General features: G+C 48.3%; 1 protein-coding gene across 2 annotated transcripts in view; it reads left to right on the top strand.

The window, feature by feature from the left end:
• The window catches only part of PC (pyruvate carboxylase), a 265,823-nt gene that overhangs the window by 109,313 nt on the left and 132,205 nt on the right, over nucleotides 1-24,305 (top strand). For both annotated transcript variants that reach the window (XM_044449338.1, XM_044449337.1), the window contains exon 8: nucleotides 5,637-5,755. In XM_044449338.1, the coding sequence (XP_044305273.1) occupies nucleotides 5,637-5,755 (119 nt within the window). The remainder of the gene's footprint in view (nucleotides 1-5,636; nucleotides 5,756-24,305) is intronic.

The following is a 24,305-nucleotide window of genomic DNA, read 5'->3' as shown; positions in this document are numbered from 1 at the left end:
CTCAGGGAACCAAGGTTCAATTTGGATGCGAGAAGCACTTCCTGGCAGTTAGGACCCCGAGGGTATGGAATGGGCTTCCATGGAAGGAGGCTGAGGCCCCATCAATGGGGGTGTTCAAGGATAGGCTAGACATGCACATGGTGGGCATTGTGAGCGGAGTCGGCTGTAGCTGGGGATCAGACTAGATGGCCCGGGAGACCCCTTCTGATTCACTCAGTTTCTGTGTTTCTATGTGTCTGGGTAGCTTGTGGTTTCCTTGGAAAGTACAGCAATACCCAGTTACATCTAGAATGCCTGAACTTGTGAGCTCTTTCTTTACACTTGTCTCATCACCTCTAATCATTTGTCTAGGTCAGGGACCTCTAAGAAGCAAATCCTTTGCATGAGGCAAAGCTGGAAAAAAATTCCTTTCATTTCTGTTTTGTACTATGCTACATTTTGGTCTCAAGGAGTGGGCAGGAGCCCAAGTTCCACTTTCTACCCAGTAACACTGCGAGCTATGTGGGGTCTCCCTGGGCAGCTTCTGAGATTTTATAAATGTTGCCCAAAATGTTCAGCCTCCTCCAGAGAACCATAAAGCTGGGAAACTGGCTTTCCGAAAAGCAAAATGAAAGCATGCTGAAATGTGTGTCCACTGCTTGGCTTCCTTGAGAGATGCACCTCCTCCCCCACCCACTTGTGCCCTGCTCCCTGTACCCGTTTAAAATCCAGCTATTGCCAAGATCCCATTAAGGGCTTCCACACTTCATTATCCTCTGCAGTGTCTGGCTGGGCAAGTGGACTTGCTGGCCGCAATTGTGATGCTCCCTTGATCCACTGTCTCCCACTGCTTGGCTGTCAATCCCAATACAGAACTCAAATGCTGATAGAAGCGTGTGACAGAAGCGTCACTGCTGCCACCAGCCTGGCTCCTGGCCTTCTCCAGTCTTCATTTAGCCCCCAGTGTTGTGTGGTGCCAGAACATGCACAAGCGGTCTGAAACTTTGCTGGGAACTCAAGTTCAGCTAGTGAAGATGAAATTGTTGTGGAATCTCAGCACACTTCCGCATCACATCAAGGCCATGAAATGTCTGGGGAGCAAGGAGAGGAGTTGTTAGTCCAGGCCGATGGGTGTGGCCAGCTGAATGGGGAGGTGGAAGAACAGGAAGTGAAGCTGGCAGCTGTGCCTGACAAGAACTGTGGTCTACAAATACCAAGAGCAGAGGAGGAGTCGGGCCTGAGCAGATCTCACAGCAGGAACCGAGTGGTCTGCCTGGCACAGAAGTCTGTCCCTTGGAGGAGGTGATGCCCGTTGCTAGGAGGCAGCATGGGAAATCCAGTTAACTGAGGAATGAGAAGACAGGAGAGTGCCCCACCTGCTGGGATGCACACCCAAAAGGGATGTAAAGAAGTGGGGGGGCTGGGGGTGTTGGAGAGCATGCGGCATTCCACTCTGGGTGAACTTAAGAGAGACGTAACAGTAAAGCCTCGTGAGAAGGAACTCAGAAGCAGTGTGCTCACTTGGGGGAACCGTGCTGCTGATGGCCAGGCCCAGCAGATTCCTCACTCTTGCACCCCCCTTCCCCCCTTCCCTCTCTTGGGGTAAGATTGGCAAGGAAATAGGCTTGTGCTTGGGGCTTTACGAGCTTTTTGCTCAAATCACTTTGTACCTTTATTGCTTCTCCTGAGTTATCTCTAAAGCCACCTCTTCAGGATCGCCTGCTTGCGTTTCTGACTCTTATAAGCCACACTGCCATGATAGTTTGCCGTAAAGGTAGATTTGTGAACTGATGGCATTGCGCTCTGCCTCCGCATAGCAGCAGCCCTGGGCCAGAGCCCCAAGTGCACACAGGCTCTCCTTCCACGTGCAGCAAGGGTGGCGGGTGCGTGCCTTCGAGCTGAGAGGCTGTCTTGGAGCTCAACGGAGCGAGCAAGACTTTTCAGAGGCTGCTCTCCAGCAAATGCACCTGGAACAGCTTGCAATAATGTAACGACGCCACCACATGAAAACAGTTTATCCCAGAACTCGCCTTTCTGGGATAGCTCAAGAACTGGACAGAAATACGGGAGGAGGTGGTCTTTTGGTAGCTTGGCCCAGGCTGTCTAGGGCTATATAGGCCACGGCCAGGACCTCCTTTGTGCGTGGAAGCAGAGTGGCGTCCAGTGCAGCCGCGGCTGTAGAAAGGGAGCCACGTGCTTCCTGCAACCAGCCTTGGTCCAGGGATGCACTGGGCCAGCTGAAGCGCCTGAGTGTCTTCTGCAGGCAGCACCGTGTGGCGCACCCCGCCACCGTCCAGTTGCTCTTCCGCTCCTGCTGGTGCTCCAGCGATCATGGAAGGCCCCCTCTGCAGTTGCAGCAACGTCAAGAAGGCCAGAGGGCACATGGATGCAGGGAACAGGAAGACCTCAAAAATGGAGGCCAGTGGATGTGAGAGAACCCCTGCCAACTCTCGAAATACTCTTGGGTGTAAACCATCAGGGCCTGGCACCTTTTTAATGTCCAATGCCCTGAGGAGCCCCTCGATGTCTAGTGGGGTGACTCTAATCTGTGCCCCTAAGTCCCTGGCCTCATCTAATCTATGCAGACCTCCTCCGTCCTGCTTTGGGGAGAACACAGAGGCAATATGCCTGAAGCCCTCTTCAGACAGGCCATACCAATCCCAATGCTTTGAAAGCTCTGTCTCTGTGAGGTCGCTGATGGGGCTTTCATAGCTAGAGCAGCTCCTCCCTGATCTGACTAGCATGCGCCTTCTGTGGCTGCTCGCTAAACATTTGAGCTGTCAGTAGATTGCCTGCTCCTGTGAGGTCCGTGGCGCATGCCCTGCGCTTCCACATTAACGCTTCCATGAAGGCACTGGGAGGAGAGAGAAGGATGCTGTTCTCTGCTTGATGCTTCTTGCCTGCAATAGTGGAGTTAATATCCAGGCATCAGCTTGTCCATCTTTGCCCATATTCCTTCTCCATTTGCAAAATAGGTGTAACTGCTTTTAGCTTGTCATGGCTCTTGATGTGCAGCCTCCAGCATCAGGGAGAAGGATGCTTTATGAAAGTGCTCCCTGTCAGCAGAGGATCAGGCCCCACACTGGCTCTTCTGCATTAAGTGGGGCATTGGCTGTCTGCTGGGCTTCTAATTGGTGCCTCTTTGGCCCAACCGGGTGAGGCTGCTGGAGGCCTGGCCTTGGATATCTTCTCCCAAAGTGGTTTGTGCAATGATGTTGCTCCAGCTGAAGGAGGGGAATGGGGCGATTCTGTTTTGCCCCTGCATGATGCCTGCGTGGCTTGTCCTTTGGTACAATGTGCCATTTTGTTTGCAGGGGAGCTCCACTAGGAAAATTGCACAAGCAGATACGGTGGCCTCCCTCCCCGCACAGCAGTCCTGATCCAAGTGGCATCCTCCCCTCCAAACTGAATTTGTCATTTGCACTCTCAGATTTCCTGCTGCCTGATCTGGGGAAATCCAGAAAGTTGTCTTCAGTAAGTGAGGCCCAAAAGTAACTTTAGGTTAGTATGAATACCAAAAAATGCCTGTAATGGATGACTGTGCTTTTCTACAGAGAACTGTGATGTAGTAGTAGTAGTTGTTATTTGTTACCGTAAACATACATAGCCAGAGAGAAACAGAAGGGGCCATGATGACTGTCTGGAACCTTCATGCTCAGAGGCAATTTATCCTTGACTAGCAATTAAAGGCAACAGGGTGGTTGTCTTCCTGTCCTAGTTGTGGGCATCCCCAGTTGGAACAGGGTGAGGTTAAATGAAAAAATGGTTGGAGAAAATGATTAGTATGGGAAGGATAATGGTGTTGCTAGGAAAAGAAAAAATAACTTGATTTAATATTATGCATTTATGTATTTATTTATTTATTTATACATACATACTTCTATTTATATGCCACCTACTACCGAAGTCTCAATTAGAACAATAGACAAAAAATGAAGAAAAATGGTAAATGTAGAGTTCTTGCCAAATCTGTAAAGGTTTTCTTATTTAGGGAAACTCAAGGCACTATGCAAACAAGGGAGATCATAAGTGAGACTTTTGAGATTCTAATAGATATGGAGGAGGACCAATATGATTTTCTTAAACTTCATGGGAAATGGATTTAGGGTGGTATGTCTATACAAGGAAGAACTGGAAAAAAATGGGATAAGAGAACCCTAAAAATGTCAATTAGAATTAAATTATTAGTAAATTAGTATGGAAATTATATATGATGCCAGTAAAACTGTTTTATATGGATAATTAATATTCCAATTTATGTTGGAGATGCAGGCAAAAAGTGGGTACCTATTTCCATATGTGGTAGGAATGTGATAATAATAAGAAATTTTGGATAATATTTTTAAGGAAATTAGCAAGATACTGAATTCAAAAATTGAAGTGAATCCTGAAATTGCATTATTGTTAATATTTTTTAAAAAAAGAATGAATTAATAACAAACTTGGTAACAGCAGCAAGATTAATAATGGCAAAGAATTGGAATGAGATTTTTCCTGCACCAGGGGTTTGAAGTGTCCCTTTCAGAACTAACTTGGAGAGCTCAATTAGACAAGGACAGCTCAAACAGTCAGGGGGACATCTGGGTTCCTGTACTGTATATACCATACAGTGCTTGAATCTGACTTCTGGCTTCCTTGCCTTGGTGGAGCCTGAGCCTCTGCTTAGCCAGCCCTCCAAATCAGAAAGACATTCTGGATCAAGGCATGTGAGGCATTACATAGAAACATAGCAAGTCAGAAGGGGCCTCCTGAGCCATCTCATCTGACCTTCAGTTCTAGCCAGCTCTGCTTATGTAATTGCCAACATATGGTTGCTCAATCTTTCCTTGAACACCCTCACTGATGGGGCCTCAGCCACCTCCCTTGGAAGCCCATTCCATATCCCAGGAGTCCTAACCATCGGGAAGTACTTCCTGGCATGCAGCCTGAAGCCTGGTTCCTTGAGCTTTGCCCCATTGGACCCGGTCCTTCCCTCTACCACAGGGGGAAACAGCTCATGGCCCTCTACCCTGTGACACCCCTTCAAATACCTGTATGTTACTATAAGATCCCTCTGAGTGTCCTCTTCTCCAAGCTGAAAGGACCCAATTCCCTCAATCTCATTTCATATGGTATCCCACCCCAATCTGGTACCATCCTTGTGACCCTGCGCTGAACTGATTCTAGCCTAGCTAAGTCTCTCTTATAATGTGGAGCCCAGAACTGGACAGAGTACTCTAGCTGTGAACACACCAGACTCTTATAGAGTAGTAGACCTCTCTCGATCTGGAAGCCATGCTTCTAGCCATGCATCCAAGGAAGGTGTTCGCCTTCTTAACTGCCGTGTCATGCTGCTGGCTCATGTTTAGCCTGCTGTTGGCAGTGCAGCTGAGCTTCTGGGTAGCATGTGTCCCTATTTTCTGTGAAATCTTGGAAGCAGGCCATTGTGAGTGCCAGCTGCCAGCATCACTTTCTTCTGTCTCTCTCCCTGATTCTCTAGTATTAATCTCCCACTGAGCGCCTGGCCTTTGACAGGTATAGAATTCATCCCACAACTTCTTTACAGGTTGGGTTTGAGCCTGTGGCATGGTCTTGGCTGCCTAATTCAGACATGGACCTCGAACTCATGCTGACATGCACATGCTTACTTAATGGAACCTGCAACTCTCCTTTTGCAGGTGGGATATGAAAATGCTGGCACCGTGGAATTCTTGGTGGACAGGCATGGCAAGCATTACTTCATTGAGGTGAACTCCCGACTTCAAGTGGAGCACACAGTGACTGAAGAAATCACAGAGTAAGTGGTATGAACTGGGGCTATGCAGTTAGCGATGCCCTGGATGTCCAAGGATCCACCCCAGTGGTCTGAGGGCAGAGAGAGGCCTCCAGCCTAAGGCTGTGCCTCAGAACTTGCCCTGTGGGGGATGATGGATAAAAGTTACTGTATTTTTCACTCTATAAGACGCACCTGACCATAAGAGGCACCTAGTTTTTAGAGGAGGAAAACAAGAAAAAAATATTCTGAATCAAATGGTTTACTAAACTATTTAATAAACTATAACAGAATACAGTAATACCGTATTTCAACCTTGTAAAGTGAACAGCAGTCAACAGTGGCATTAAGAACCATCATCACTGTCATTAACAAAAGAGAGACTTTAAAGTTCGAGTACTATTCTAGTTTTCATTGAGCCCATAGAACTCATCATCACTAGAGTCAGAATTTATGAAGCTCTGTTGCTCACAATCACTGACATCACTTTCTTAGTCAGTAGTGGAATTATTGAAGGAATCCACAATCTATACCAGTTATACAAGAGCTGCTGCAGACAATTCAATAATGAATCTAAAAAAGCTGGTAATGTCCACGCTGCCCTACTAGTAAATAATAGAAAAAAACTTCTGACAAAAATGAGATATTGTACGGTAAATCAAACACACAGGGACTGTGTAGCCTTTGAAGAATAAACTTCATACACAAAGGTAATGCTGTTCAAATATCCACTGATCCTAAAAAAAATGTGTCTGATCAACTAACAGATAACTGATCCATGGAAAGCTTCCTGATAATCACAGGCACATTCCCCATCACTTCCCCATGGGCTTCATTAAAAGACGGGTTGCCATTTGAAAACACACACTGACCTGTGATTAACAGCTTTGACCTGCGCTGGAGGAGGGGGATGGAGCAGGGCGTGCTGAGCACGTGCCAGCCAGGTGGTGCCATGTGGGGCTGGCAGCATGCCAGCGGTGGTCTTCCGGGCGGCGCGGTGGCAGCGGCGGCGGCAGGTCTTCCCAGGCAGTGGGGGTGAGCAGTTCCCAGGTGGTGGGGGTGAGCAGTCTGTCTCTCTCTTTGGCCGGCAGGTTAAAGCCTGCAGCTCCTCCTCCTCCGCACCTCTCCCCCGGAGCAGCACAGCTCTCACCTGCGCTGCGGGGGGGGCGGAGCAGGGCGCGCTGAGCGTGTGCCAGCCAGGTGGGGCAGGCGGGCCGGCAGCATCCTGGCCGTCGGGCACACACACATTCGCTCTATAAGACGCACAGATACTTCCCCGTACTTTTGAGGGGGGGGGGGAAAGTGCGTCTTATAGAGCAAAAAATACGGTAATTTTCTTCTGGTGAAAACCGAAGCGCTGTGTATAGAGGCCCTCCTGAGGAGAGTGGGGGGGAGGAGGATGCCTTGTGGCTTGGCTTCTGATGTGGATGCAGGGGTCTTGGGTGGGCAGGCTGTGTCTGTGAAAGGGATCAGGAAGCGTTGGGAGAAACGGACGTGCTGAAGAGGGCTGAGCTGAATGCGAAAGACGGAAAAGGGAAAATCTTCTGTGAGGAAATGCATACCAGGAAAGGTGAGAGTCACTGTGGTTGGGGAGGCAGGTGAAGCGAGGGACACATTGGAGAAGAGCCTTCTGTGAGTAGTGTGTGGCTGTGAAGTGTCTGGGGAGCTGCCATGCCTGGAACCAGCCCAATGCTGTGCCGCCTGGCTTTGCCTGCAATGTCCATTGAGCAGACGGGCAGTGGCCTCTGAGGCTGGGGCCACTCCTGTCCTCCTTCAGCTGGCTAGCCTTCGCCTTGGTCCCTCGGAATGACTCCAGAGAGAGGGCAGCTTTGGGAGGAATAAAGAAGTAGCAGCAGAGCGGGAGAGCCAATGCGGAGATTGCACTTCCTGTGGAGGAGAGAATAAGGTTGGCGCCAGGAGGAGACGCATGCTGGGGTATGTGCAAAGTATCCACATGGAAAAGATTTTGATACTTGATATCATCTTGGAGTAGTTTTCTGCACCTTTTTGCTGCTGTGCTTCGTTTGGGTTTCCTGGTCATGGGGTGGGGGCAAAGTTAAAGAAGCCTCAGCTCCCGGAGATCTTGGATTTTGAGACACAAGAGAAGTGGAAGGGCCACTGAGTTAACCCCCCTGCTCAACTCCTACATGTAGTAACACATCCAAATGCAGCCTGCTAGCTTGACGCAAACAGGAGCTCCGCATGGATCTCAGGACTCAGCTTTCCCCCACCCCCAGCACACACAGGTGAGCATACTTTTGTAGCTGCAACACAGGTTAGAAAACTCTTTTGATAGTGTGAGGTATGGGATGGAGATGATATTCTGGCCATGCTTCCTCCTAGCAGCAGTGGTCTTACCGGCACCCTTTGGCCCAATTTCTTTATTTTGCATGCAAGCCTCTGCTTTTGGCTCCCAGCCGGGGCGGTTGCAGCAGAGCAGAGCGAGGAGGGGCAGACGAAGCCGGGGGGAGTGTGGAGGAGCAGCAGAGGACCCAGGGAGGAAAGGCAGGAGCTGGGAAGCCGACTGTTCAAGAGAGCCCTGGCGTGACTCCTGGCAAAGTGGAAGGGGCAGGGTTTGGTGCAGGCTACCCACGAGGCCCTCTTTAGGCCCAGCACAGCCATTGGCGTCGTCCCTTGTCTGTGTCCCTTAGTTGCAGCCCAGGTTGCCCAGGGACTCCCTTCCATGGGGACTTGGTCTTCCCTGAGGGATGAGGGGGTTCCTCCTCAAGCAGGGCAAGACCAGTCAATATAAAGTTCACTGAACGTCGCTGTGGCAGGAGTGGTAGGTGTTGCAGTTACTTGCGGCACCTGCACCATTCTTGTGTACCTCGCCCAGGAGGAGCCAGGATACACTTGTACTAAGTGCAAGCTGGTGTCCCTCCTCAAGGAGAAGGTGAAGGGTCTAGATGATGCCTACTTCCCCATTAGCAGGTAATTGAGGGGGAGCAGTTCCTGGACATTGCCCAGGAAGTCCTCCAGGTCAACCAGGAACAGCCCCCTTCCAGACAGCAAGAAGAGGGAGGGGCCACTGGGGAGCCATCTGGGAAGACATGGAGGCACCACCAGCACTACCGCTTCTGTTGCTTGGCACCAATTTGAGACTGAGAAATCGGTTGTCTCCACTTGAGCAGGCTGAGACTGTGGGTGCCCTGGGGAACCAGCCTGCTTGAGAAGCCCAGCTTGGGGTCAGACATAGCCAGGGACCACTGCCAGAGAGGTGACTTCTGAGACATGGCCTCCTATCTCAATAGGGGGAAGGCAGGTCATCATCGCTGGGGACTCCTTACTGAGGGTGCCAGCCAGATCTTGAGGCAAGGGAAGTCTGGTCTCTGCCAGGCACACACTTCCGGAGTGTGATGGACAGGTTGGTGCATCTTCTTCCCCTGCAGGGTCAACAGCCACTTCCAATGATCCATTTTGAAGACAAATGACATAGCCTGGCAGGGACTGGGTGGGATCACTCAGGATTTCAACGCTTTGGGCAAGAGATTCAAGGGTCTGAAGGGTCAGGTAGCCTTTTCCTCACTCTTGCTGATCCACAGACATGGGCCTACCAGGGAAAGGAGCTCCTCAGGGCCCTAGACTTTACAAAAGTCTGGTACTCCCATCTCTTTAAGAATTTATTTATTTGTTTGTTTGTTTAGAACATTTCTATGCCGCCCCATTTGCAAAAAGCCTTGGGGCGGCTTACAAAACTTGCCACCATTTGTTGTGATCCACACAATCAAAGGCTTTGGCATAGTCAATGAAGTCTGCTCAAAGAAGTAGATGTTTTTCTGGAACTCCCTAGCTTTCTCCATGATCCAGCGTATGTTGGCAATTTGATCTCTACTTCCTCTGCCTCTTCGAAACCCTGCCTGTACTTCTGCTAGTTCTCGGTCCACATACTGCTGGAGCGTAGCTTGTAGGATTTTGAGCATCACTTTGCTAGCATGTGAAATGAGTGCAATGGTGCGGTAGTTTGAACATTCTTTGGCATTGCCCTTCTTTGGAATTGGAATGTAAACTGACCTTTTCCTATCCTGCGGCCACTGTTGAGTTTTCCAAATTCGCTGGCATATTGAGTGTAGCACTTTTACTGCATCGTCTTTTAGGATTTTGAATAGCTCAGCTGGAATACTGTCACCTCCACTAGCTTTGTTGTTGCTCAGCCTTCCTAAGGCCCATTTGACTTCACATTCCAGGATGTCTGGCTAGAGGTCAGCGACCACGCCATTGTGGTTATCAGGGCCGTTCATCTCTTTCTTGTATAGTTCTTCTGTGTAATCTTGCCACCTCTTCTTAATCGCTTCTGCCTCTGTTAGATCTCTGCCATTTTGGTCCTTTATCATGCCCATCTTGCACGAAACTTTCCTTTCATAACTCCAATTTTCTTGAAGAGATCTCTGGTCCTCCGTATTCTGTTGTTTTCTTCTATTTCTTTACACTGTTCATTTAAGAAGGCATTTTTATCTCTTCCAGCTATTCTCTGGAATTCTGCATTCAGTTGGGTGTATCTTTCTCTTTCTCCTTTGCCTTTTGCTTCCCTTCTTTCCTCAGCTATTTGTAAAGCTTCCTCAGACAGCCATTTTGCTTTCTTGCATTTCTTTTTCTTTGGGATGGTTTTAGTTGCTACCACTTGTACAATGTTGCGAACCTCCGTCCATAGTTCTTCAGGCACTCTGTCTATCAGATCTAATTCCTTAAATCTTATTTGTCACCTCTGCTGTATATTCATCAGGAATATGATTTAGGTCATACCTGAGTTGGCCTAGTTCTTTTTCCTACTTTCTTCAATTTCAGTCTGAATTTTGCTACAAGAAGTTCATGATCTGAGCCACAGTCAGCTCCTGGTCTTGTTTTTACTGACTGTATAGAGCATGGGTCCTCAAACTAAGGCCTGCGGGACGGATCCAGCCCACCCTGCCCATTTAACTGGCCCGCCCCACAGGGTTTGCACTTGCTGGGTGCGAGGCTTGCTCGCGAGGAGGTCGTTTTGGACTTGATGGGAGAAACTGATCTCCTCATGAGCAAGCCGGCACCTGGGCCCCGTGCACCTCTGTCCCCACCTTGCTGCGCACAGACCCCATCTCCTCATTGCCCTGTCCCCCCCCCCCCGGTACCGTTTTGGCAGCCCGTGCCCACCGCTGGCACCTGTCAACTGGCCCCCGTTAGAAAAAGTTTGAGGACCCCTGGTAAAGAGCTCCATCTTTGGCTGCAGAGCACATTGTCCATCTGATATCTGTGTTGACCATCTGGTGACTTCCATGTGTAGAGTCGTCTCTTGGGTTGTTGGAAAAGAGTGTTTGCTATGACCATCGTGTTCTCTTGAGAACATTCTGCCAGCCTTTGCACTGCTTCATTTTGTATTCCAAGGCCATCCTTGCCTGTTATTCCAGTTATCTTTTGGCTTCCTACTTTAGCATTCCAATCCCCCATGATGATACGGACATCATTTTTTGGTGTTACTTCTAGGTGTTGTAGGCCTTCAAAGAACTGGTCAACTTCAGCCTCTTCAGCATCAGTGGTTGGGGCATAGACTTGGACTACTGTGATATTGAATGGTTTGCCTTGGATTCGAACTGAGATCCTTCTGTCATTTTGGAGATTGTATCCCAGGATTACTTTTCCTACTCTTTTATTGACTATGAAGGCTACTCCATGTCTTCTGAGGGATTCTTGCCCACAGTAGTATACCTGATGGTCATCTGAATTAAATTCACCCATTCCTGTCCATTTTAGTTCACTGATTCCTAAGATGTCAATGTTCAGTCTTGTCATCTGTTGTTTGATCACATCCAGCTTGCCTTGATTCAAAGATCCTACATCTCAGGTTCCTGTGGAGTATAGATCTTTACAGCATCGGACTCTCCTTTTACCAACAGATTCATCCGCAACTGAATGTCCTTTTGGCTTTGACCCAGTCGCTTCATTCTTTCTGGCGCTACTAGTACTAGCCCTCTGCTCTTCCCCACTAGCACATTGGACACCTTCCCACCTGAGGGGCTCATCTTCTGGCGTCCTATCTTTTTGCCTTTTGGTACTGTCCATGGGGTTTTCATGGCAAGGATACTGGAGTGGGTTGCCATTTCCTTCTCCAGTGGATCATGTTTTGTCAGCGCTCTCTGCTATGACCTGTCCATCTTGGGTGGCCCTGCACAGCATAGCTCAAAGCTTCATTGAGCTACACAGGCCCCTTCACCACGACAAGGCAGTGATCCATGAAGGGGCTTGTTAGTACTAGTTTCCCTTTATTCAGCACTGGTTATGCCTCATCTGAAGTACTGAGTCCAGTTCTGGGCACCATGATTTGTGGAAGATGCAGACAAGCCAGATCACCAACCACAAGGCAAAGTGCTGCTGCTCAACCCACTTCAACAGCATTGGATTCACAGGGCTTTCTAGAAGCTTTCTGACTTAATGCCTAAGAGGCACCGTCAGTGCCTGAATAGACGATTTAAACAATATACTCTTTTGCGAATAGTACCTGACTGAAACACCCAGGTAACATGCGGGCTGCATGGGGGAACCTTGAGGCACCCCAGCATCAGCACAGGTTCCCTCTGGTGAGGCTGTCCTGGCCGATCATGCTCTCCTTGGACTCAGTGGACAGCACTTTGAGATGGGTTATCCATGCTACCATTGAGATGGTGATGCTGAGTGGAATGAGAAACGATGCTTCCTGGTATCCTGCTGAGGCAGTGTTGAGAGGAAGGGTCCCAGCTCCTGGCACTGCCTGGACATGTTGGCCCAGGCCATCTGCTGCCACTGGCACTCAGGTGGTGCGCTGCAAGTTGCCCTTGGAGTTTGGAGCTAGCTGCCCCTTGGAAGAAGCCACAGTGCATATAACTAACTCAGCATATAAACTAGCTTGGACTTGACAAGTGTCATTTATGCAAATAGTGCTCTGGCTTGCATAAAATGGTTACTTTTGCACAAAAATGTACCTCCAAAATGTGCCATAGCAGTATTTGCACAAATAGCACAAGTCCTCTTACACTGAAAATGTTATTGTAAACATTAAATTTAAGATAATAAAACAATGATAACACAGCAAGAATAATGCCAAAATAATGCCAGTGTATTTGAATCATTGATTAAGAGAACTTCAACACCACTCAGAAGAAAGCACAATAGAAATTTAACCAATTCATTAAAGAAATGGAACTTCCAGGAACATCCAAAGAGTCTGTGCTTAACAGGACAGTGTTCTTTCTTCCCTGTATTTCTCTGGGACTTGAGTTCTCATGTCACACTAAGACATGATGGATTGTCCCCTTGAGTTGCTGCTAGTGCCACGATGTGTCATCTAAACTTGGAGCATTTTTCCAATTGTGAGGTGTTTTCTGCACACAGTCATCCTACGATCCCATGGCATCTAGTCAGCTTAGTGTGATGTTTGAATCCAGCAGGACACTTTTTCATGGGCTGCTGGCACAGTGGAGAAGTCAGCTGTGAAACATTGCTGGCCCTCGCCACCTGCTGCTCCAGGGACCTCTGCCATCCTCCTGCAGCCTCCGAATGGTTTGTATCTTTTCATAAGAATTATGAAGAATGGACATTAGAGAATTTCCCAACCACAAGTTTTATTTTTTTTTAAAGTTTCATTCTTGTTGACGGGGACGGGGCGTTATGCTCACATGACTCCAGTCCTCCCATCAGCTTCACTGGCTTCCCATTGAAGTCCGGGCCCAATTCAAGGTGTTGATCACTTATAAAGCCCTTAACGGCTTGGGTCCTGGTTGCCTGAAGGAGCGCTTACGTCCATATATGCCCGCCCGCCCCCTGAGATCAGCAGGAGAGGCCTTTCTCCGGGAACCTTCCGTGAAGGAAATTAGGAGGGTAGGTACTCGGAGGAGGGCTTTCTCTGCGGTGGCGCCCAATCTATGGAATGTGCTCCCTAGAGAGGTCCGCCTGGTGCCGTCGTTATTTGTTTTTCGGCGCCAGGCGAAGACCTTTTTATTCAAGCGTCATTTTAATTGTTAATGTTATTTTTATTTTAAAGTTTTTTGGCCAGGGCGACTTATTTTATACAGTTACGTGTATTTTATATTGTTATTTATGTATTTTAATTTATTTATTTGTAAGCCGCCCCAAGGCTTCGGCGAATGGGGTGGCCTAGAAATTTAATAAATAAATTTTATTTTATTGTTTATTTTATTATTTATTAAAACATTTCTATGCTGCCCCTCGGGGCGGCTTACAACATCGAATACAAAATACATTAAAACAATAACAATTAAAATATATACAGTAAAATAAAATAAGCCACCCTGGCTGAATAAAATTCAATAATAATTTTCAATAATAATAAATAAATAAAGTAGGACCAGAGACAGAAGTGGCAGCAAGACCCAAGTGAATTCATTGCAGGAATAGAGGCAGGGACACAGAACAGCCTCCAGAAAGACTCGTTGTGGCAAAGCTAAAGTAGACTGGGAAGTCTTTCATAGGACCTCCTGTGGCTCTCAAGTGGTCTATATGATTCCATTGGCCCTAATCCTGCAAGATGCTAGTCCTGCAAATATTTACAAGGTGACCCAAGATGCCATCTCTCAGGCCACTGGGGCATCTGCATTGCTTTGCAGAACTGGACAGTGTCTCTGGGAGAGATTTGGTTTCTGAGACCATGGGTTATGCTTTTTTAACAATAGGCTGCAGCAAATGGTGAGCTGCACCTCATGAAAACCGAGAAGAATGTGTTCTCCTAAAGCATGTGGAGTTTTACTCATCAGGGCTTTAAACAGGATCCTGTGTGAGGTGGAAAGCTGGTGTCAGCCGTACGCAACATTATTCATTGCTTTCTTCTAATCCTGGGGAGGTAGTGGTAGTCCCGCGCTTACTTTTAGAGACACCACTGGGTTTGATGATGACAAGCAGGGTGAAACTTGATCCAGGCAAGATGAGGGTGCTGCTGGCCTGGGGATCGAGGGGTGGGAGTGCAGCTTGAGCTGGAGGGATCTGCATTCTGTCTGAAGCAGCAGGAGGATTGCCATTTGGGAGCACTCCTGGATGCAGCCAAGTTGCTACACCATCTTACGTGCCCATTGTGGCTTTCCATGGTGGAACCACCTGGTTTGTCACCTCCTGATCAGACAACCACCATGTGCTTTATGTGGGCCACCCTTGAGGTTAGGCCAGAAGCTTGGGTTGGAGCAAATTCATGAATAGATGTTCCCATGAGAACATCACTTCAGTGGTTGCAAGTTTGCACATGCTGGTCTTCATCCTTAAAGTCCTGAGTGGCTCAGGTCCAGAATCCCAAGAAGCTTTTTTTTGGGGGGGGGGGGGGGGGGGAGTTGGCATATGAGCCTGTCTACATAATTATCTTTTTCCCAGGAGACCATGCATCAACCTCTGCTAAATCTGACCCCAGCCTTCCCCCCACCCCCAGAAATACAGTACATTCTTAAGATGGGTGTTCTCAGTTGGGTTCCCAAAATTTGGAACAGCTTCCCAGTGCAGATTCACCTGGTAGCCCTACCACTCCTACCAGGTGAATTTGGAAAGATGATTGTTTTGAAATTGTGTATCGTTCATATTACTGACTTAGGTGACCATGAATATTGCATTTCCAAGTCAAGGTATATATTTGCTGTAAATTGTTGTTGTTCTGCTGTTCAGTCATGTCTGAGTATAAGTGATCCTGTGGGCAAAATCTCGCCACACTTTCTAATCCTGCACCACCTCTTTCAGCTGAGCTGTGCTCTGGCCTGCATCTTCTTTGATGGAATCAAACCACCATACTCTTTGGCAGCCTGGTTTTCTCTTGCCACTGAGCATTGCAAGCGTTGCATCTTTTTCTAAAGAGCTTGATTGCATAACATGGCCAAAATATGTGAGTCTCAGCTTTGTTATCTTGCCAAGCAGGGACGTGTCTGGTTTAATATGCTTCAGCACCTGCTTGTTCGTGACTCCTGCCGTCCATGGATTGCGCAGGAGCCTCTGCCAACAGCACAGTTCAAATGAGTCAATTTTCCTCTTGACTAGCTTTTTCATTGTCCAACTTTCACAACTGTAGGTTGCAATAGGAAAAATGATCACTCGGACCAGTCTGCACCTGGTTGCTAAGCTGATGTTCTTGTTTTTCCACACTCGATTCGTGCTTGTCATTGCCATACAACCTAGTGAAATAGTTGTAATAGTAAGTAAGAAAGTGTAATAACCCTGAATTCTGTACTTCAGAGAATCATAGAATCAGAGTCGGAAGGAAGGAAGACGACCATCAGGTCCAATCCCTGCTCAGCACAGGATGCTGAAGTAAATCATCCCACTCATGGCTGTCCATGTACTTGGTTCCACTGTTGTACTGCTCTAACTGTCGGAATTTTTTCCATGCTATCTAGCCAGAATCTGGCTTTTTATAACTTGAGCCTGTTATTCCATGCACTGCACTCTGGGATGAATGAGAAGAGATGTGACAGCATTTCAGATACTTCTGGAGTGCTTTCCTGTCTCCCCTCAGTCTTCTCTTCTCAAGGCTAAACATGTCCAGTTCTTTCCATCTCTCTTCACAGGGCTTTCTCTCCAGACCCTGTCCCCATTCTCTCCAATCCTCTCACCCCTTTCCAACTTGTCTGCATCTTTCTTAAACTGTAGTGCCCAGAACTGGATGGAGTACTCCAGATGAGATCTAACCAGTGTTGAATTAAGGGGAACTAGTACTTCATGTGACTTGGAAGTTATAATTCTTTTAATGCAGTCTAAAATAGCATTTGCCCTTTTTGAAGCCACACTGCATTGTTGACTCATACTCAGCTTATGAACTAAAACTATTCCAGGCTCATTCTCACGTGCAAGTTAAGCCAAGTGTTCCCCATCTTGTAACAATGTGATCACAGTTTCTTTTTCCTAGGTGCAGAAGTTGGTATTTGTCCTGATTTAATTTCATTGTGTTGTTTTCAGCCCAGCACTCAAAATTATCAAGATCACTTTGAATCTTATTTCTGCCTTCCAGGGTATTAGCTATCCCACCCAGTTTTGTATCACCTGCAAATTTAATAATAATTCATCCAAATCATTAATAAATTTTTGAAGAGCACTGGGCCCAGGACAGAACATGCATTATCCCACTTATTACCTCTCCCAAGTTTGAGAAGGTGCCATTGATGAGCACTCCGTAAGCCCAATTCTTCAGCCCAGGGGTCCCCAGGCTGGCATTGGTACCGGTCTGTGCCCTGTTAAAGAACCAGGCTGCAGAGCAGGACTCTAACTTTGAACAATCTAGAGTTTGAACATGAGAGTCGATATAAGTTCACTCTGCAACTTGAATGGGGCTTCTACGTTCAAACTATGAGCGAAGTGAAAAAAATTGATTGCAGTGAAAATGTCATCGGTTGTGCACCCAAGTCCGAAAAAACATATTACAGTAAAAGACACATTGCCTCAGTGTCCTGAATCTATTCATCCTGAATTGATTTGTCTTGTCTTGAATTCATTCATCTTGAGTTGAAGACATCCTCAGGGCACTGGATGTTACAAAGGGGCAGACTCTGATGGGTTCCACCCGGGAGCACTTAGGGAGTTTGCGAGGGTCATCTCATGTTCACTGGCCTCTCTTTTTGAGGCCCCGTGGAGAACAGGTGAGGTTCCAGAGGAACGGAGGGTGGCATCAGTGGTCCTAATTTTCAAAAACAGTAGTAGAGGGTACATGGGTGATTACAGACCAGTTCGCCTTATGTTATAGGAAAGACAATGGAAAGGCTCATAGCAAGCGATCGAGTAACCCTACAGGAGGAAGGGAGGTTGGCAGCCGTACAACACGGTTTCTGCAAAAACAGATCCTGCCAGACGGACCTTGTGGAATTCTACAACAAGGTTTTGAGGTGGTTGGATGGAGGGGATGCAGTGGATGTGGTGCACCTGGATTTCAGCAAGGCCTCTGACAAAGTGCCCCATGATATCCTGGCTGAGAAATTGAGGCGTTTTGGAATACGCCAAAGCACTGTCCGATGGATTAGGGCATGGTTGACTGACTGAAAGCAGAGGGTAACCATTAGTGGGGAATCATCGGGATGGCAGCCAGTGACAAGCGGGGTCCCCCAGGGCTCAGTCCTGGAACCAATCCTGTTCAGCCTTTTCATCAGTGACCTGGAGGATGGGGTGACAAGTCTCCTGGTCAGTTTCACAGACAATACTAAAATGGGGGCAGTGGCTACAACTGAAGAGCAGGTACTCTGGATCCAAATGGATCTGGACAAACTATGGAAGTGGGCAGGGGACAACAGGATGGTGTTCAATGTGGATAAGTGCAAGGTCTTGCACTTGGGGCAAAGGAAGGGGTGTCATAAGCACAGGTTAGGGGACAAGTGGCTGGAGAGCAGCACTTGTGAAAGGGACCTCGGGGTGCTGGTTGACTGCAAGCTAAACATGAGTCAGCAGTGTGATGCAGTGGCCAAGAGGGCGAACGCCACCCTTGGTTGCATAGCCAGAAGCGTGACTTCTAGATCAAGAGAGGTATTACTACCACTTTATATGACTCTGGTGCACCCACAGCTGGAGTATTGTGCTCAGTTTTGGGCCCCTCATTACAGAAAGGATATAGTCAGGTTGGAGTCAGTGCAGCGTAGGGCCACAAGGATGGTGGCTGGTTTGCAGGGAAAGCCATATGAAGCAAGACTGAGGGAATTGGGTCTTTTCAGCCTGGAGTCTGAGGGAATCTGTTGGTGGCATATAGGTACATGAAGGGGTGTCACACAGAGGTGGGTAGAGAATTGTTCTCTCCTGCAGAGGAGGACAGGACGTGCACCAATGGAGCAAAGCTCTAGGAACCAGGCTTCAGATTCAATTTAGATACCAGGAAGTCCTTCCTGACAGTTAGGACCCCTTGGCTACGGAATGGGTTTCCGTGGGAGGTGGCTGAGGCCCATCGGTGATGGTATTCAGTGATAGGCTGGACATACACATGGTGGGCATGTCGTGAACAGAGCTGGCTGGAGCCAGGGATCAGACTAGATGGCCTGGAAGGCCCCTTCTGACATGCTCTGTTTCTATGTTTCTATTCTATGTTCATTCCTAGCTTTAATTTAATTTAATTAAAACATTTATATGCTGTCCTTTGCAGCAGCCTCAAGACGGCTTACAAAAACAGCTTTAGCCTTCCCAACATTATTCCTGCAATTCTGTGCTACTTGTTTGTATTCTTCCTTTGTAGCTGGCCTCTCTTCCACTTCCTATACATTATCCTCCTCCACATCATCATCATCACACCCCCACCTACAACAACAACAACATATTGCTACACCTCCCGTTTCTTAAGCTCTCTGGACAGTTCACAGCATTTAACATCCAGATTTTAACTAGGCCTGACCCTGCTTAGTTTCCAAGTTTAATCAGGATCATGCATGTCAGGCTATGTGGAAGCTCTACATGTCCTATTTTGGTTTTTTTGATCACATCTAAGCTTTTCATAAAGCCACATGGACTTTGTAGTTTTACTTTTAGAATTTCCTTTTTAATAAATTCCCACCTATCTTGGATTCGTTTCTCATTGGAGTCACTTGCTATGGGACTTTTCTCATCTTTGTTCTGACTATAGTAAAATCGTCTTTCCTAAAATCTGGAACACATGCTCAGCTGCATTTGGCTTTTACCTTCTTTAGAATCAAGAACTCAAGTATGACAGGGTCACTTTCTTTCAGAGTTCCTATAGATGCTTCTTTGTCCACTAGGTCTTCCCTGTTGGTTAGTACCAAGGCAAGGACAGCCAATCCTCTGGTTCCTTCCTCTACTTTCTGTAGGAGGAAGCTATCAGAAACACATGTTAAGAATATCTTGGGGGGGCTGGTTGGCAGAATTTGTCTCCCAACAGTCACTGGGGAAATTGAATTGAATTTCTCCAGTAGCAGCGACAATTGGCAATTCAGCACTGGCAATTTGCTTTTCAAGTTTCCTCTTCATCTTCTACTTCATAGGATGCTCAGTGGATTCAAATCATTTCTGCTTTTATTCTCTGCTCTGTTTATATTAATCCAGATGCTCCCAATTCATCCCCCCATATTCTATGCTGAGATATGCATCTTTAACATATAGTGCAACCCCACCTCCCTTTCTGTTCCTTCTGTACTTCTTGAACAGGTTATATCCTCCCATTGTTGCATTCCAGTCATGGGAGCCACTCTGCCAAGGTCCAGTTATGCCTATCATGTCTCCCTGCCCCTCCTTGTATCAAGATTTCAAGTTCATGTTGCTTGTTTTCCATACTCCGGACATTAGCATATGCTAGCTTTCTTCCTAATATTCTTGGGCACAGTTCCAGCTGCTCTCTCTGTTGCAGTGCATAATCCTTTGTCTGTTCTTACACCTGGGTGCCTTTCACCCTTCCCTGCAGGATTCAATGTGAAATCCTCCTCCATGCTGTGGCCAAACTACTCTTTGCTATGGTAGCTCCACCATTCTGTCTAAAAACTCAACTTTTTATTTCCTTGAGGATGGACAGTTACTGCTCTCATGCTCTCACTTTTTCTTCCAGCAGGGCTACATGTTGCGTGTGCAGGCCATGCTGAACTCAGGCAAGAAAATCAGCATTGCACAGAGGTTGCAGGTCACCCCCATGGAGTCTCCTCAGTCCATTATTTCTGCTATTTTTAATTCTGGCTTGCTGGGCCTTTTGTGACAACCAGTGCTTTCTCCTGTCTTCCCTGAAGTCCTACCAGTAAATGGGAGTATGTCATAAGGAAATAAAAAGCAGGGGAAGCAAGGGGGGGAAAGAGAAAAAATAGAAAGGCAAAAGGATACTCTGTGTCCTGAGGCATGTCTGTGGCGTATGTCTCTCTGTGTGCACCCACCCCGTTCACACCCTTCCAGCACCAAAGCCAGCCTGAAATAGAGGGTCCCTGGAACAGCGTCTTACTTGCTGACTGCAAATACCAGTTTTCCTAATCAGTTGACTTTTATAAATTTTATATATCAGTGAAAATGGTAGTTTCAAGAGAGGCTACATAAAGATGAGCATTTACCTTATTCAGTGCTATTAGCAGTGGAAATCGCATGTTGTTAATGTGCTTTACATACAAAGTAAAAAAACAAGAAGACTGGTCTCAGTCCCAATGAGCTTGCGGTCTAAAATCTGGCAAAGGAGGAAGGGGAGGAAAGTGGAGATGGGGAAAACGCACGGCCAGGCAGGGCAGGGCAAGCTCCTAAGTGTCCTCTCCCGTCCGGCAGAGCCCGTTCATCCCCTTGGTACACACCTGAATTACGGGCGATGAAGCGGGTTGGGAGACATCTAGAGCGTATGCGGAGGAAATCATGGGATGAATCTGACCGAACACACTTAGGAGCTCATTATCGAGCCTATGCTGTGGTGGTGAGGGCAGTGAAGAAGAAATTCTTCTCCACTTCCATTGCCTCCTCACAGTGCAGTCCAGCGGAGCTCTTTTGGGTGGTACAGGGGCTGGTACTTCCAGGCCCTAAGAAAGATCCCGTACCTCCCTCGATGGCCCACTGTGACAACTTTGCCCAGCACTTTAAGGAGAAAATGGCTCAGATTCGTCACAAGCTGGACTGCACTAGGTGATTAAGATGCTCTAGGGGAGGTGCCAATGTCTTCATCTGGTCAGATATTATTGGATGAATTTCAGTTATTGTGGTCTGATGATGTGGACAAGGTGCTTGGACAAGTATGTCCCACCACCTGTTTACTTGACCCTTGCCCATCGTGGCTACTGACCAAAGCCAAACACGGGATTGATGCCTGGATTCTGGAGGTCCTCAACGTCTCTCTGAGGGACGGCCGGGTGCCTGCCCCTCTAAAGGAGGTGGTAGTCAGGCTGGTCCTAAAGAAGGCATCCCTGGATCCAGAGATGGCCGCCAATTACGGACATTGGCCAACATCCTGTTTCTGGGCAAGGTGCTGGAACGGGTGGTGGCGGGACAACTCCAAGCACTCTTGGATGAGACTGGACCCATTTTAGGGACCCATTTCAGTCCGACTTCAGACCCAGGTATGGTACTGAGTCTGCCTTGGTCGCCCTATATGATGACCTGTGCAGGGAGAGAGACAGGGGGAGTGCGTCCCTGTTGGTCCTCCTGGACCTCTCAGTGGCTTTCGATACCATCGACCATGGTATCCTTCTGGATAGGCTAGCAGGACTGGGAGTCGGAGGCACTGCTTGGCAGTGGTTCTGCTCCTACCTCAATGGCCGATTCCAGAAGGTGGTGCTGGGGGACTTTGGCTCTGCGCCATGGCAGCTATGCCATGGAGTACTGCTGGGGTCCATTTTGTCCCCCTTGCTATTCAACATCTACATGAAACCGCTGGGAGAGGTCATCAGGAGGTGTGGGCTGCGGAATCATCAGTATGCTGATGATACCCAGCCCTGCCTCTCTTTTTCAACCAATCCAGGTGAGGCAGTGGCTGTACTGAACCGGTGCCTGGCCGAGGTAATGGGCTGGATGAGGGCCAATAAACTGAAGCTCAATCCAGACAAGATGGAGGTCCTGTTGGTGGGTGGTTCAAGCTCCTGGGTAGGTGACTTGGACCTTGCCCTGAATGGGGTAGCACTCCCTCTGAAGGACAGGGTCCGCAGCTTGGGAGTGCTCCTTGACCCAGAGCTGTCTTTGGAAGCTCGGGTGACTGCGGTGGTGAGGAGCGCTTTCCTTCAGCTTCGGTTGATCCATCAGCTGCTTCCCTACCTGGAGGACAACTGCCTAGCAACAGTGACACATGCATTGGTTACTTCCTGACTGGATTTCTGTAACGCGCTCTACGTGGGGCTGCCCTTGAAGACAGTCCAGATACTTCAGATGGTGCAAAATAGAGCAGGTTGCTGATGGGGACTGGGCGTTACTCTCACATAACCCCAGTCCTCTACCTGCTTCACTGGCTCCTCATCGAAGTCCGGGCTCAATTCAAGGAGCTGGTCATCACCTATAAAGCCCTTAATGGCTTGGGACCTGGATACCTAAAGGAACGCCTTCTTCCATATTTGCCCTCCCGCCCCCCGAGATCAACAGCAGAGGCCCTCCTCTGGGAACTCTCCGTGAAAGACATTAGGAGGCTAAGTACCTGAAGCAGGGCTTTCTCTGCGGTGGCACCTCAACTATGGAATGCGCTCCCCAGAGAGGTCCACCTAGCGCCGTCGTTATTTGTTTTTTGGCGCCAGGCTAAGACCTTTTTATTTAAACAATATTTTAACAATTTTTAATATCACCTATAGGTTTTTAATTTACAGCCAGGGTGAATCTGGATTTTAATTTGCACTATTTGTATTTATTGTTTATTTACTGCATAAGCCGTCCCGAGGTTCTTGCGACGGGACGGGATACAAGAATTCTAAATAATTAAATAAAAGCTCCGACCCTCAGAGAGCTCTCTTCTGAGCTATGGAACTTTTCTAGATTCCGCCAGGGAGCAGGGTTTGGTCCCTCTTCCTGGAAGAAGTCCTTCCTTGTTTTCTGATTACCAACTGCAGATAATACTGGCACAGCCCCACAGTGCTTTCCCGCTTGGGCTGCTGCTGCACGGTCGCCTGCGCAACACCACTCAAACACCTCCGTTCGGCCCTGAAGCTTGGAAGGCAGCAGCCCCCCCACCCCCCGGTGTTCAACTCCAGGCGCTGGTCCCCAGGAGGATTCAGTGTCTGACCATGCAGAATCCTTCACAGTTTTGGCCCCCCATAGCCCCACCCCTGCTCCACAGGGTTTTTACCTGAGGGCAGAGGTAGAATATTTGGTGTCAGCATATGGGTGAGAGAGGGGTCTGCTCTCTCCCTGCTGGAGAGGCACAGTAAAGTTCTTGTCTTGCTTGCCAGCCAAGGTGTCCTCTGGGCCAACACAAATCTCGCAAGGCACAGTCTAGAAAAAGGACAAGCGGAGGTTTATAAAGGGATGCATAGTTTGAAGGAAGTAGATGGAGGGGCATCCTCCACCCTCACATACTCCTTTAAAACTAGAAATTTAAGTCGTCCAGATTGATCTGTTGCTGTAGAGTGGCATGACAGGAGCCCTTCCCCGCATTGCCGTGGTCTGTACCCACATGCAAGCACACCCCACCCCTCCCCGCCCCTTCATGGCACATGTGGCCCTACCACCCCCGGTGCAGGACCGGCACTTTCTGCCAAGGGCTGCCTTCTGCCCGCAGCAAGGCACAGAGGCTCCAGGGTGGGCTCCTGTTCCAGGATGAAGTGTGTGTGCCCTGCTGGGCAGACTCTCCCATCTGGGCATTTGCCTGGGCAGTCTGGCAGACTGCGGGGGGGGGGGGTGTGGACAGCACAGCATGCTGAAATTTCTTAGTGATGTCAGGGATAAGTTAGGTGCGGTGGGGAGTGTGGGAACCATGGCTCTTCAGGGCAGTCATCTGGATGGTGATGCCTGTGCCCAGCCCATGTGTTCCTCATGCGCAAGGCTGCCTTCACACGAGGAGACCGCTGGTTTCTGCAGCAGTTCAAGCTCGCTGCTATTTCTAAGGGCTACTCCAGCAAAATGTAGCAACCATACTGGAGAGCTCAGCATGTCTGTCCTCACCGTTGCTCCTGCTGAGGCCATGCATCATGATGCCCACTGCCACTGAAGAGCCTAACACTGGGCAGAGAGGAAAAGCAGGACAATGCAGCCAATCAGGCACAGCAGGCATGGCACAGCTGTTGTTGGGCTGAAT

Source organism: Varanus komodoensis, unplaced genomic scaffold, assembly GCF_004798865.1.
Source record: "Varanus komodoensis strain SLA01 unplaced genomic scaffold, ASM479886v1 scaffold57, whole genome shotgun sequence".
Lineage (NCBI taxonomy): Eukaryota > Metazoa > Chordata > Lepidosauria > Squamata > Varanidae > Varanus > Varanus komodoensis.
The sequence above is the reverse complement of the archived record's forward strand: the minus strand, read 5'-3'. Positions and strand labels throughout refer to the sequence as shown.